At 47.2% G+C, this 11,853-nt stretch overlaps 1 protein-coding gene across 4 annotated transcripts in view; it reads left to right on the top strand.

Annotated features, from left to right (window-relative positions):
- The window catches only part of SGK1 (serum/glucocorticoid regulated kinase 1), an 81,649-nt gene extending 72,912 nt beyond the window's left edge, over positions 1-8,737 (top strand). For 2 of the 4 annotated variants that reach the window (XM_042016646.1, XM_042016645.1), the window contains exons 4-14: positions 3,249-3,324; positions 3,762-3,837; positions 4,282-4,386; positions 4,836-4,919; positions 5,021-5,152; positions 5,436-5,548; positions 5,751-5,874; positions 6,206-6,301; positions 6,412-6,567; positions 6,675-6,764; positions 7,487-8,737. In XM_042016646.1, the coding sequence (XP_041872580.1) occupies positions 3,249-3,324; positions 3,762-3,837; positions 4,282-4,386; positions 4,836-4,919; positions 5,021-5,152; positions 5,436-5,548; positions 5,751-5,874; positions 6,206-6,301; positions 6,412-6,567; positions 6,675-6,764; positions 7,487-7,654 (1,220 nt within the window). In that variant the 3' untranslated portion in view covers positions 7,655-8,737. Of the gene's footprint in view, positions 1-305; positions 673-1,828; positions 3,141-3,248; positions 3,325-3,761; positions 3,838-4,281; positions 4,387-4,835; positions 4,920-5,020; positions 5,153-5,435; positions 5,549-5,750; positions 5,875-6,205; positions 6,302-6,411; positions 6,568-6,674; positions 6,765-7,486 lie in introns of those variants that run through there. The other 2 variants (XM_042016647.1, XM_042016648.1) reach the window with 2 other exon arrangements.
- Positions 8,738-11,853: the final 3,116 nt, after the last annotated feature.

Here is an 11,853-nt window from a genome sequence, read left to right as displayed (position 1 = left end):
CGGGGGGCGCCGCCGGGGCGCTGCCGGCGGAAGGCGCAGGGTGCCAGGTCGGAGCGGGGCGCCGGTGCCGCCCCGGCGCTATCCGGCCGGCGGGGAAGCCCGGTCGGGGGCAGCAGCCCCGCGCCCCCCGCGGGCAGCAGCAGCAGCAGCCCCCACCCCGCCTCCGCCCGTCCCGGAGGGAAGGGGGCGCAGGACCAGCGCCGTGGGTGCGCGGCCGCTCGCACCGCGCCCTGCCGGGGGGAGCGTGGGCAGCGCAAGCTTCCGTGGGGCAGGGCTGGCCGCGGCCGGCAGGTCAGGGAGGGCCGGAGCGGCCCCCCCGCCCCGCTCCGCCCGTGCGTGTTTGTGTGCGCGCTGATTACAGTAATTTTGAGGGTGATGTTGCAACGGGGCAGAGTGTGCGGGGCGGCCCGTGCTGAACTTTATAACGCTCCCGCATGTCAGCCGCCCTCGATATTGCGTCCATAAAGGGGTCAGCGGGAGCGCCGGCCGGCCTCGCCGCCCTCGCCGCCTCCCTCCTGCCTGCGGGCCGCCCGGCCAGGAAGGGGAGTTATTCGGGATTGCAGCAGCGGCCGGGAGCGGGAGCCCAGCCACAGCCTCCGCACCGCCGCGCCGCGCCCGGGGTCCCGGCAGGCAGCAAGATGAGGGGCAAAGAGGAGAAGTCATCGCTGAAAGGTGGGTTCACCGTTCCGCCCTGGCAGGAGAACTGTTCTCCGCGGGGAAAAGAACCTTTCCAGCAGCGGGGTCCCCGCTCAGCGGTGCACCGGGGAATACAGGCGGGTGCGTGTGGGGTACAGCTGAGGCAGCTCTTGGCACGAACAGAGGCCAGGTGACTTGGCGAGAGCAGCAGAGCCCTTGCAAGAAGACCGACGCGGAGCGGGGGCGAGGGCGCTGGTGTAGCCGTCTGGAGCGGGGGCGCTTGCGGGCCGGGTGGGGGGCCGCGGCTGAGCGGGGAGGAGGGCAGTGGGTGTCAGCCCAGCAAGCTGGGCAGAACAGCGGGTGGGTTGTGCTGGAGACTGCCCGGGGGCTGGGAGCCACTCGCCTCTGTGCCTCTGCACGCTGGCAGGAGCGTGCCGGGGGGCCGTCGTCGTGTAGCCTGGAGATGCCAGGGGGCAGCGGGCAGGGGACGGGGATTCCGGTGACCCTCCAAACAGTGGACCTCGAGTGGTTTTTAACTGCAGCACTCTGAAAACAGTACAAAGGGGCAGAAAAAACTGTGTCTCTTCCAATCTATCAAGCCTGGTTTTTTAAGGATAATTTTGAATCCCACATTTTATTGGGGGAATTTTTTTTTTTTTCCTCTTAATTTACATTAATGAGAGTGGCAATTTCTGTGTGCAACAGAGTCAGGAAAGCAACAAGTGGGAGAACCTAGATCCCTGCCAGCTGCGGTCCCCATTTCCTTGCTTCTCCCGTCGCCGCTTCCTTCCCTGGCGCCGGCTCCCTTCCACTTCCCGCACCGGCACGGCGGGAAGGGCCCCTTGCTCCGGGAAGGACACCGGAGGCTCGGAGCGGAGCCGGCAATCATCCCTCTTTGCTCTTTCCCTATAAGGCCTTTCCAGCACTTTTTTAAAGACCTGTGCCAAATTCACAGGGGTCTCTCTCTTCTCCGGGTCATCCGTCTTGCTGTTCAGGGCGAGCTGCTGCCTGTGACGGCTGCTGTGCTGCGGTGGTTGCCATCCCCCCCGAGGCGGAGGTACAGGCAGCTGCCAAGGGATGCCGCCCAGCGGCCGGCAGTGGTTGTGGGGGGAGGCAGCAGCAGCGGGTATGGAGAAAGAAAATAAAGAGTAAAAAGACGGTCTTCGGGCGGGGGGAGGATGGGGGCAGGTTGCAGCTGGAGCCGCTGGCCGCAGCCCAGCGCCCTTCGTTCAGACAGCGAGGCGAAACACGCGCATGAATAACACCCCGTCGGGTGGAAAGTTCCAGCCGCCGGTAGGGCGCAGGAGCTCGGCACCCGCCGGACGCGCCTGACCCGTGCCAGGGCTGGGAGCGGGGATGCGCCCGGAGGGGGAGCCTGACGGGAGCCCGCCGTGCCTTCCCGCGCTCCCCGGCAGGAGGGCCCCGGCTGCATCGTTTCACCCTGGGCTTTGTGCATGCACCAGCGCTCCTGATGTGCCCCCGGCGCGCCCGCAAGGAAGCGACTGAGCCATTAAATCGCAGGTATACGGTGTTCCCAAATGACCGTGTACAGTAAAAACCAAATCTGCAGAGCAGAGTTGTTTCCCTTTTTCTTCCCCCCCTCCGTTACTGCACTTGTCCAGCCCTCGGTCATCTCCCTACCTTTTCTAGAAGCAGATTTCTGCTCTCTCCTTCAAGTTCAGGGAACAGATTATTTTCACCCCTTTGTTTCCCTTTTTGGCATTTTGGTTTTTTAATTTTATTTTCCTTTTAGTTATGTCCCAGCCAGGATCAGGGCAGTGCACAGAAGGGACATTTGTTTGTTTTATTGAAAACCGGGCAGGAAATTTTGTTCTTCTGAGTCACTGCGGCTCCTTCAGGGAAACGTCAGCGTTCCTTATCGCCGCTCAGCCGGTGCGGCGGGACCGTGAGCGGACGCGGGCTGCGGGGCGGTGGGGGGGACACCCACAATTTCGGAAGAGGTGGTCGTCCTAAAGATAGAGCCAGATTTCAACTTTATATAACCGTAAAATAAGTAGGGCCGGATTAAAAAATAAAAGGAAAGAGGGAGAGAGAGCCGGGGTTCGGGAGTTTGCTGTCAAGGAAAAAAAAAAGGGATTTGATGCGTTTGCCTGTGGATGCTAGGGATCCTGAGGCAAGGTGCTACGGCGGGTACTGGGGGGGGGGGGGGGGCTCCCCTGAGGGCTGCGCCCAAGGTAGGGCGGTGGTAAAGGCAGCGACGATTGCCTTCCCCTCCCACCCTCGACGTCCTCCGAGGCGACCAGTGGCCGCCCCCCAAAGGACGTCGAGGGGGGGCGATCGTCGCCGCCCCGCCCCGGTCCCGCCCATCACCGCCGCCACTTAAACGCCGTCGGGTGCTCCGCCAAGTCAGTGCGGTGCTGGGAGCTGGTGGTGCGCTTACTGTTTATCCCCCTCTCGCTTCAAAATGACCGTGAAAGCAGCTGAGGCGTCTGGTTCTACCTTGACCTACTCGAAGATGAGAGGGATGGTGGCCATCCTCATCGGTGAGCGGCGTGGGGGCTTCTTTGAAGATATTCAAGGGGCTGTGGTTTTTCTCTCTGTGATTTTTTCTGGCTTAACGATTTTGTTTCTCTTTTCCTTTTACATTATAGCTTTTATGAAGCAGAGAAGAATGGGACTAAACGACTTCATTCAGAAGATAGCCACCAACTCCTATGCATGCAAGCAGTAAGTATCAGAATTTTTGGGGGGATTTCAGTCACAAATACCACTACATATTGCGAGATCTAGTTTAAAAATAATGCTTGTTTACTGTAATGCCTCCGGCATGACTGTTACGGAAGAGTTAATTTGTCTTGTTGAGGTGTTACTCACTTCTCAACGATCTCTGTGAGCTCGGTTTGGGACAAATAAGTCGGAGAAGATTTCTAGGGACCCGTCCCTATTTTGTGCAGTACTTAGCGTATAAATAATTTTCTTTGTATGATGAAACTTACTGTCTCTAGAAAAATTTTACTCCTTAAATCGAATGGATTGTTTTGGTTGCCTTCTGTAGCAGGCTCAACCAGAGCTTCTCTTCCGCGATACACGCTTGCCCTCTGGTGGAAAGATCTGCCTGCTGCTCCTGGCGACTCTCCTAATAATGCGTGCTCTTATCCTTGCAGCCCTGAAGTTCAGTCTATCTTGAAAATCTCTCAGCCTCAAGAGCCTGAACTTATGAATGCTAATCCTTCTCCTCCGGTAAGTAGATTTTACTCAAGTGTGACGTTTTTAGAACATCAGTTCTGCCACTAATAGAAGTGTAGCAAAATTAGCATCATGAATACTGTGCTAGTTCAGCTCATAGCACACTAATGTAAACAAGAAAGAGTAATCGGGTTGGACTGAAACTTTTTTGTTTCAAACATGAAGAAGAAATTCTTAAAAAGTGTTATTAGTTGTTATTTCATTCTGGAATTAGTCTAAGACTTCAACAAGAACTTCTAAGTAAGCTATGGTTGTTAGACTCCTCTTAGGCAGTGCCTATTAAATTAAGATATCTGTTAAAAATCAAGTTTTAGTGGCAAGAAGAGTGTTAATCTTTATTTTCAAGGTCACTTTAATTACATTTTTTAAAAAGAGAAATTGTTGAGACTCTCACTGCTGAACTGTTTTAGTGAATGTGGTTTCTGTTCATTTTTCTAGCCCAGTCCTTCACAGCAGATCAATCTTGGCCCATCATCCAACCCACATGCCAAACCATCAGACTTCCATTTCTTAAAAGTGATTGGAAAAGGCAGTTTTGGGAAGGTAAACTTAACTTTTTTTTTTTTTTTTTAATTTATTTACTCTTGAGCTCTTCTGTGAAATACTGGAGAGTGGGGTTTGTACTGCCTTTGGTTAATGGTGGTCACTTAAACCTGAGCACGTCCTGCTGCCCAGTGCAGGGAGAGGGAGTGGGAGCAGGGATGCTGCATTCAAATGAGTCATAAAAGAGCCAGGGAATTCGGTTCACTAGAGCTGTGAAGAATAGATTTACTTTGCTTTTGGAAGGGAAAGAAACTAGACATCATATCTTTGGGCTAGATTAATCTGCCAGCATGGTAACAGTGTTAGGCATTTCCAGCAAAGGGCTTGCACACTGAACCAGAGGGATGTAGCAGTGCTCAGCAGTTAACGTAAAGGCTTGTTGCTTGCTGTGTTTACGAGTTGTTCTGTATTTCAGTATTGCTCAGTTCTGGAATTTTATGCACTTTCAGGTCCTCCTTGCACGGCATAAGGCAGAAGAGCAGTTCTATGCTGTTAAAGTCCTGCAGAAAAAAGCAATCCTGAAGAAGAAAGAGGTAAGCTACCTTTCACGATGCCATTCCAATGTCCATCAAATACATTTTTACTGCAACTACTAAGCAAGTGTACTAAACATTAATGATTTCTGGTGTTTCAGGAGAAGCACATTATGTCAGAACGCAACGTCTTGCTGAAAAATGTGAAACACCCCTTCCTGGTCGGGCTTCACTTTTCCTTCCAAACTGCAGATAAATTGTATTTTGTCCTGGACTACATCAATGGTGGAGAGGTAAGCAGTAAGAAAATTTAATATTATTTCCTATCATGTGCATGGTGGTAGGGTAGATATTTTCACCCTTCCTTTTAAATACAAAAAGAGTTGCAGGGGAAAAGTCATGGGGGAGAAGTTACTAGATTGAATGCTTCTGCCTGCCAAGTTTTGAACTACCGAAGGATCGTTAGGCCATTTCCTGCTATTGTTCTCCCTTGCTATATATATTGAGTCTAATTAAGTGCATTGTTAACAGGCTTTGGCGCCATTTACACAACTTTGTTCTCTCTGTCTCCTGTAGTTGTTCTACCATCTCCAGAGGGAGCGTTGCTTCCTGGAGCCGAGAGCCCGATTTTATGCTGCTGAAATTGCCAGTGCACTGGGCTATCTGCACTCCCTGAACATCGTTTATCGGTGAGCAGCCTTGTTCAGTTTGTTGTACAGAAGAAATATGTGCTTTGTTGAATAAGCATTGAAAAGTTCAGCTCAGTAGGTGCTTGGGATTGCTTTTAATATTTTGTGGTGGCTTAGTAAACCTCTGTAAACATCTGCACCCAAAATATTTTCACTGCACCTCCTCAAACTAACATTTCTCTTCTTTCTTCTCCTCCTACAGGGACTTGAAGCCAGAGAACATCCTGCTTGATTCACAGGGGCACATTGTCTTGACTGACTTTGGACTCTGCAAAGAAAACATAGAGCACAATGGCACGACTTCCACCTTCTGCGGCACACCAGAGGTACAGCCAGCCCTCAGCCCCCACTCTCAGAGCAACAGCAAGAGCTGTTCTCATCAGTGAAAACTGACTTGTCCCACGTGTATGTACATCTGGTTAGATGAGTAGGGCCTTCTAATACAGGGCTGCCAGTGAGGGCATGTAGGACACGTGGAGCTTGCTGAGCAGGAGAGAGCAGCTCTCAAACCATCTGCCTGTTTGTAAAAGTCTTGTAGCTTTCCTTTAGCTTAGCTATTGCTGGGATTCAGTAAGCTGCTTTCATTTAAGAATGGGGAGGCTTTCCTGATGTAAAGATCCTTGTAGCTCACATGGATCTCTCCCTTCTCTTACACAGTATCTTGCTCCTGAAGTTCTCCATAAGCAGCCCTATGACCGGACTGTGGACTGGTGGTGCCTTGGAGCAGTCCTGTATGAGATGCTTTATGGCTTGGTAAGCAACGAATCCTTCATGACAGATCAAACTAGCTAACTCGACCTTTCCCCACAAGAAACCCCATGCCTGCCTGTCAGCCTCATTAACTTCTTTTCTGCTTCCCACAGCCACCCTTCTACAGCAGGAACACCGCAGAAATGTACGACAATATCTTGAACAAACCCTTGCAGCTGAAGCCAAATATTACCAACTCGGCTAGACATCTCCTGGAAGGCCTCTTGCAGAAGGACAGGACAAAGAGACTTGGTGCCAAGGAGGACTTTGTAAGTGCAAACTGGCCAGTGCCCACATGGAGTGCGGGACGATGACTGGGCCATTCTGTTTACATTAGCTTGGGTCTGAATTAATCTATTTTTCTCTCTCTTAACAGATGGAGATTAAGAATCACATCTTCTTCTCCCCAATTAACTGGGATGATCTCATTAATAAGAAGATTACACCCCCTTTTAACCCAAATGTGGTACGTATCACTTCTAATTATAGAGTGCATGGAGAGTGTCTTTTTACCCCTTGTCTTTGTGGGCTGCCCAGGAGCCAGGGGCAAGTGGCCAGATGGCTGTGTTTGGGGAGTGCAACTTTCCTTCCCCTCTCTGTCCAAACAAAGTTAAAAATAAGTGGTAATTGACTTTTTGCTGATAATCCATTTAAATTTAGCTGGTTTTTTTTGTTGTCTCACATGCTTCATTTGCATGGCAATTTTAAAATAATCCCCAGCCTCCCCATTTTACCAAGGGGAAGTTAAGGTACAGAGAGCAATGAGCTTCCCTAAGGCAGAGTTACATTTGGCTTGTCAGATACTAACATGGAAAGTGAGGGATCAGGTTGTGGAGGTTGTTCCCCATTGTTTCCTGAGCATTTTATAAACTACATTTAATAACTAGGAGATCAAGGTCCTCCCCTGCAAACTGCGGTGAGGCAGAGTGGCATGTTTGCATTTAGCTTCTGCTGCATGAGCTTAGTGTGAGTGTAGCCATAGTAAATTGAATCATCTTTTTTTTAGTGAGACAGTGTGCAACAGGATACAAAATAAAGGTCAAACTAAAACTGTCAAAAGCTGCTAAACAGTGGGCCTGAGGTGATAACACTGTGAGTGTCCACACAAGGGTGCTTGTCTCCATATTGAATTGAACTGCCCACTCACAAAATATTTGGGTCTAAATTCCTCTTCTGCCCTTTCCACAGAGCGGCCCCAGTGACCTGCGACACTTTGATCCGGAGTTTACAGATGAGCCAGTCCCCAACTCCATTGGCCAGTCCCCAGACAGCATCCTCATCACCGCCAGCGTCAAAGAAGCTGCTGAGGCTTTTCTGGGCTTCTCTTATGCCCCACCTGTGGACTCTTTCTTGTGAACGTTTTTCTTTAATTCTTTTTTTAATAATAATAACTACCATTATTTTTATTTTTTGTTTGGCCTTCTGGTGGAACTGCCAGTTGACCAGTCACCTTGAAAGAGAATTTGCACATTTCCACCATGGCAGCTTTGCAGCCTTAATTTCAACAACACTGTTTGCTGGAAGCTTTTTTGAAGAGCACATCACTCTCTAAATGAGCTTTACAGGCTTTTCATTTCCATTTGTTCTTCCCCCAAAGTGGTGCTGTCTCCTTGGGAAAGAAAAAACAGAGTGACTGCTGCCATAGACTGCTACGGCAGATCGTAGGAGTAAGAACAAGCTGTTTTGTAATCGTGCTCGAAAAGCCTTGCCTGAAGATCTATCTGAACGTGATAAGGATTTTATGAAATGTGCCTTTTTTTCTGATGAGATCTTGTGAGCTCCAAAGCTTTCCCTGTTGCAGAGTGTGTTTCTCAGTTCATTTATGTGGGTTTACTATGTGAACAAATGGTATGCGTGTGGTCTGCGTACTACAGATGGACTTAGTTTAAAGCATCAGTGTGACACTTGCAGGATACCACAATGTGGGGCATTGTTTGTTTCTTCCATATTTGGAAGATAAATTAAGTGTAATTTTGAAATTTCTTTTGTAAATCTATACTGTCAACTAAAATTATTGAAATGAGCTCACAATTACTTGTATCCAAATGCTTGAAGAAAGCATTGCTGCTATGAAAAAAAGATTTCTATTTTTAGAAAGGGTTTTTATGGACCAAAATGCCCCAGCTGCAGTCGGTCAAAGCTGTTGGTTTCTTTTATTTTTTTTTTTTTATTTATTTTTTTTCTGTCTTTTAGTTTAAAATATATCATCTGTAAAATGGGCATTATTTATGGTCTTGGGGTTTGAGGGATTTTCATTCCTGATTGTATGTATTGTAAAAAAGATCTGTACATTCAGTTGTAACTCTAGATGTATATTTAAACTTACAGACTTACTTGTAATGTATACCGTCATTGTAATGTAATATAATTAACCTGGTTATATGTATCATATTTTTTTGTGACCAGACCCATTGGTTTGCAGTAAAATCCTGAAAAATACTTCCATAAACTCTGTCTTATTTTAAAACAAAGGTTTTTAGCAAGATTTAAAAAAAGAAAAAAATTAAAAATAAATCCAAGCTGCCACTCAGCTAAGATAATTTTGCTTAGGTGTGTGATGGTTATTCCATCTGTAGACTTCTTACCATGGATACAATTTGGCAAAGTACATGGATACAACTTGGTCTTCCAGCTAGGGCTGTGAAGAGTGGTTGTGTATCAGAGTGGGTTTTCTTTCGTGGTGCAAATACTCCCACTTCCCCAAAATGAGTTTCTCTGCCACTAAAGGTACTGCTCTCTGGTGTAGACAACGCATAACTACACTTGAATTATGTCCTTAGGTAACAAAGACTGGAGCTGTTTAACAATGTGTTGCAGACCTACACTAGAAGCCGGCTCTCATGAGGCTGATGGAAGCAGTCCCTGCTGGGACTCCGTCCTGGAGCAAGAAACATTGCTGCTGTGATGTGGGGCAGTGCACTGTACCTTGAGTTTACCAGTGTTCCAAAATCTATTCAGGAGCTGAGTTTCACCCACTGATCATATGCTTGCAGATGGGGTAAAACTGACTATTCATTTAAAACTATTGAATAGTTTTTTATTACTGAGTACTACTACCAGATGGCCTGCAAGAGGGGGACTCCTGGGCCAAGAAGTAAGATAACCACTTCTGGGGTGATCCTATTCAGTTTTTTGTGTGGTGATGGATGGCTTTCTTGTTTGAGGAGCTGAGCGTCTGCACCTTATTTACAGCTCCCATTATCCACTGGGCACTGCAGTTGGTGGTGGTAGCAATTCTGAGAACCCAGATGAGCAGTTGCTGAGAAAAGTTGGACAGTTGAATGTTGCTTAGGCTGCTGCGATAACAGCAGTGTAAGCAAATCTCTAATAGGGGTGGTATTTCTGTTCATTTCATTTCTGAGATAAAAGCCTGCAGTAATTTTCCATGTTTTATTATCCATTGGATGTAGGAACAGAAAAACGTGTATGGCTTCAGCTATGAACTGTTTCTGGGAGACCACACTCAGAGCTGAAAATGCTAATTTATCGCAGCCAAGAAACCTTTCAGATCCCGTTATTATCTGAAAGAGATGCAGTCACCTCCCCCTCAAACTCCCAACAAACTCCCAAATTCATGCATTCAATAACTCTTTGAATAGTGTACTGACAGGCTCTGCAAAGTCTTCCACGGCTATAATGTTTCTGAAACATCTTTTGTGACGATGACTTGTAGGCTAGAGATGTTAAAATATATAGTGCTAATTTGTCTCTACAGAAAATGAAACTGTACTTGCTAAGCAACGAAGCTGTGCATACACATTATCTTTGCCTCACATTTCCCAGTCATGAGCAAGGTGCTGCGTGCAGATACACGAGCCGAGAACTGCAGCCCCAGGGTAACAGAATATTAAATACCATCTATCGTTTTTAAGGAAAAAACCTGCTGGAGTAATTAATAACAAAGAAGCATAAAACTTCAGCGACTCAAAGGTGTACATCGTGTGCTTTTCATTTCTGCCAAGACGTAGGGTATTATTTTAATGGGTTACTTTTAAAAAACAATGTCTGATTGTAATTCTAACTGTTCTACCATGCGTAGGCTTATTATGCTGCTGCTGCTTTCTGCAAAAGTCTGCAACTGCTAGCAATGAATATTCAACACATGCCGCCTCAATTGTTTGGTGTAGAAAAGGGGAAAAAGTTGTCCATGATTTTAATCTCACTGATTTTAATGTATTACCGTCATGCCTGTAGGGAGAATCTGTGGAAGTCAGCTGGGTTTTGGATTTGTTGGTTTGTTTTACCGAATTCTGTGCCTGTAAGGTCTGTATTTCCTTTAGAGAAAAGTCTCTGCACTGGGAAGCAAAGGGCTAGGACTCCTGACAGGTGACATAGGAATTATGTGTTATTTTGACTAAGAGTTGAATCTGTGGTTTAATTTCACTCATTTATAAAATGGAAATAGTCGTCCACACTTTCTGCTGGTGGCAGTGTTGTAACCACCACCAGCTTGGATAGCTTTATTTAGCAGAATGGTCGATGCAACAAAACTTAAAACACTTACTATATTGTATTCTGCATGGCAAGCATGCTTGGGCTTTCATATGCTCTTTGGGTGGAGTGTATTGGTAATGCATGCAAAAACATTTAAATACGTAAATGCAGACATCTCACGTGGTTTGTATATGCTACTTATCTCCATGTCCCATAAGCCACGAACCGTTTCATGAGCCTTATGGAGATAAGAGAAACTTCTTAGTGACTATTTTTCTTGTGTTCCTTATACTCAGCAGACTGGAGGACAGATTGGATCATAAGCAAATTAAGCAGGAGGTTCCTGTCTCTCCTCCAAAATATGAGTAAAAAGTAGTTTATGCCCACCCTCTGTACACTTATAAAGAGCCTGGAGAAATTAATGAAAAAAACTGAGATTCTAGCACAGCCTTCCACCTCCAGTGAAACAGTTCTACAGATAGGTGCTAAAAATGAGGGATGCTGCTTAGAAAAGTGGTTTGGCTATTGGCCCTAATTCATCATCTTACCTGGGGTACCTAAAGGTAGGGGACATGAATCCGGGCCCATCTGGACTCTTCTAAGAAGAGAAATGAAATGTTGCACACCCTTAAGTTCCTATTTAACTGTAGTTACCAGATCTACAGATGTTTATGTGATACCATGTGGCTGTAGTCACTCCAGCAGGGCTGGTATGACAGCTTGCAGTAAAGGTTTCTGTTGCTCCCCACAGTTGCAGTTTCTGCTTGAAGGTCTACATTTCAAGACCGGCATAAAATTTTCCATGCTGGCTAGAACTGATCATGGAACTTTTCTGCAAAAATGCTTCCAAAACTTTCCCCAAACAATTAATAAAGATATGTATTGCATTTATGTTTTGGGTCAGACACAATTTGTCCAGCAGACTGCTCTAGAGTCAGGTCAGGCTCTGAATGAAAGGTCTCTTCTTTCACAGACTGAAATGTGGTAGCTTGAGGCTTTCCTGCACAGGCACGGGCACTGCAGTGACAGCGTATGGTCCCCATGCGCGTCTGTTTGGTCACCTGCAGCTCTGGGTGTTTGTAGGGCCCGGAGGGAGCGGGGCTGCGCTGTTTGTAGGGCCC

Source organism: Corvus kubaryi, unplaced genomic scaffold, assembly GCF_017639235.1.
Source record: "Corvus kubaryi isolate FWS band 111438036 unplaced genomic scaffold, C.kubaryi_AGA036_p1.0 split3-73, whole genome shotgun sequence".
In the NCBI taxonomy this organism is placed as follows: domain Eukaryota; kingdom Metazoa; phylum Chordata; class Aves; order Passeriformes; family Corvidae; genus Corvus; species Corvus kubaryi.
Note: the sequence above shows the minus strand (reverse complement) of the source record. Positions and strands in the feature narration are given on the sequence as shown.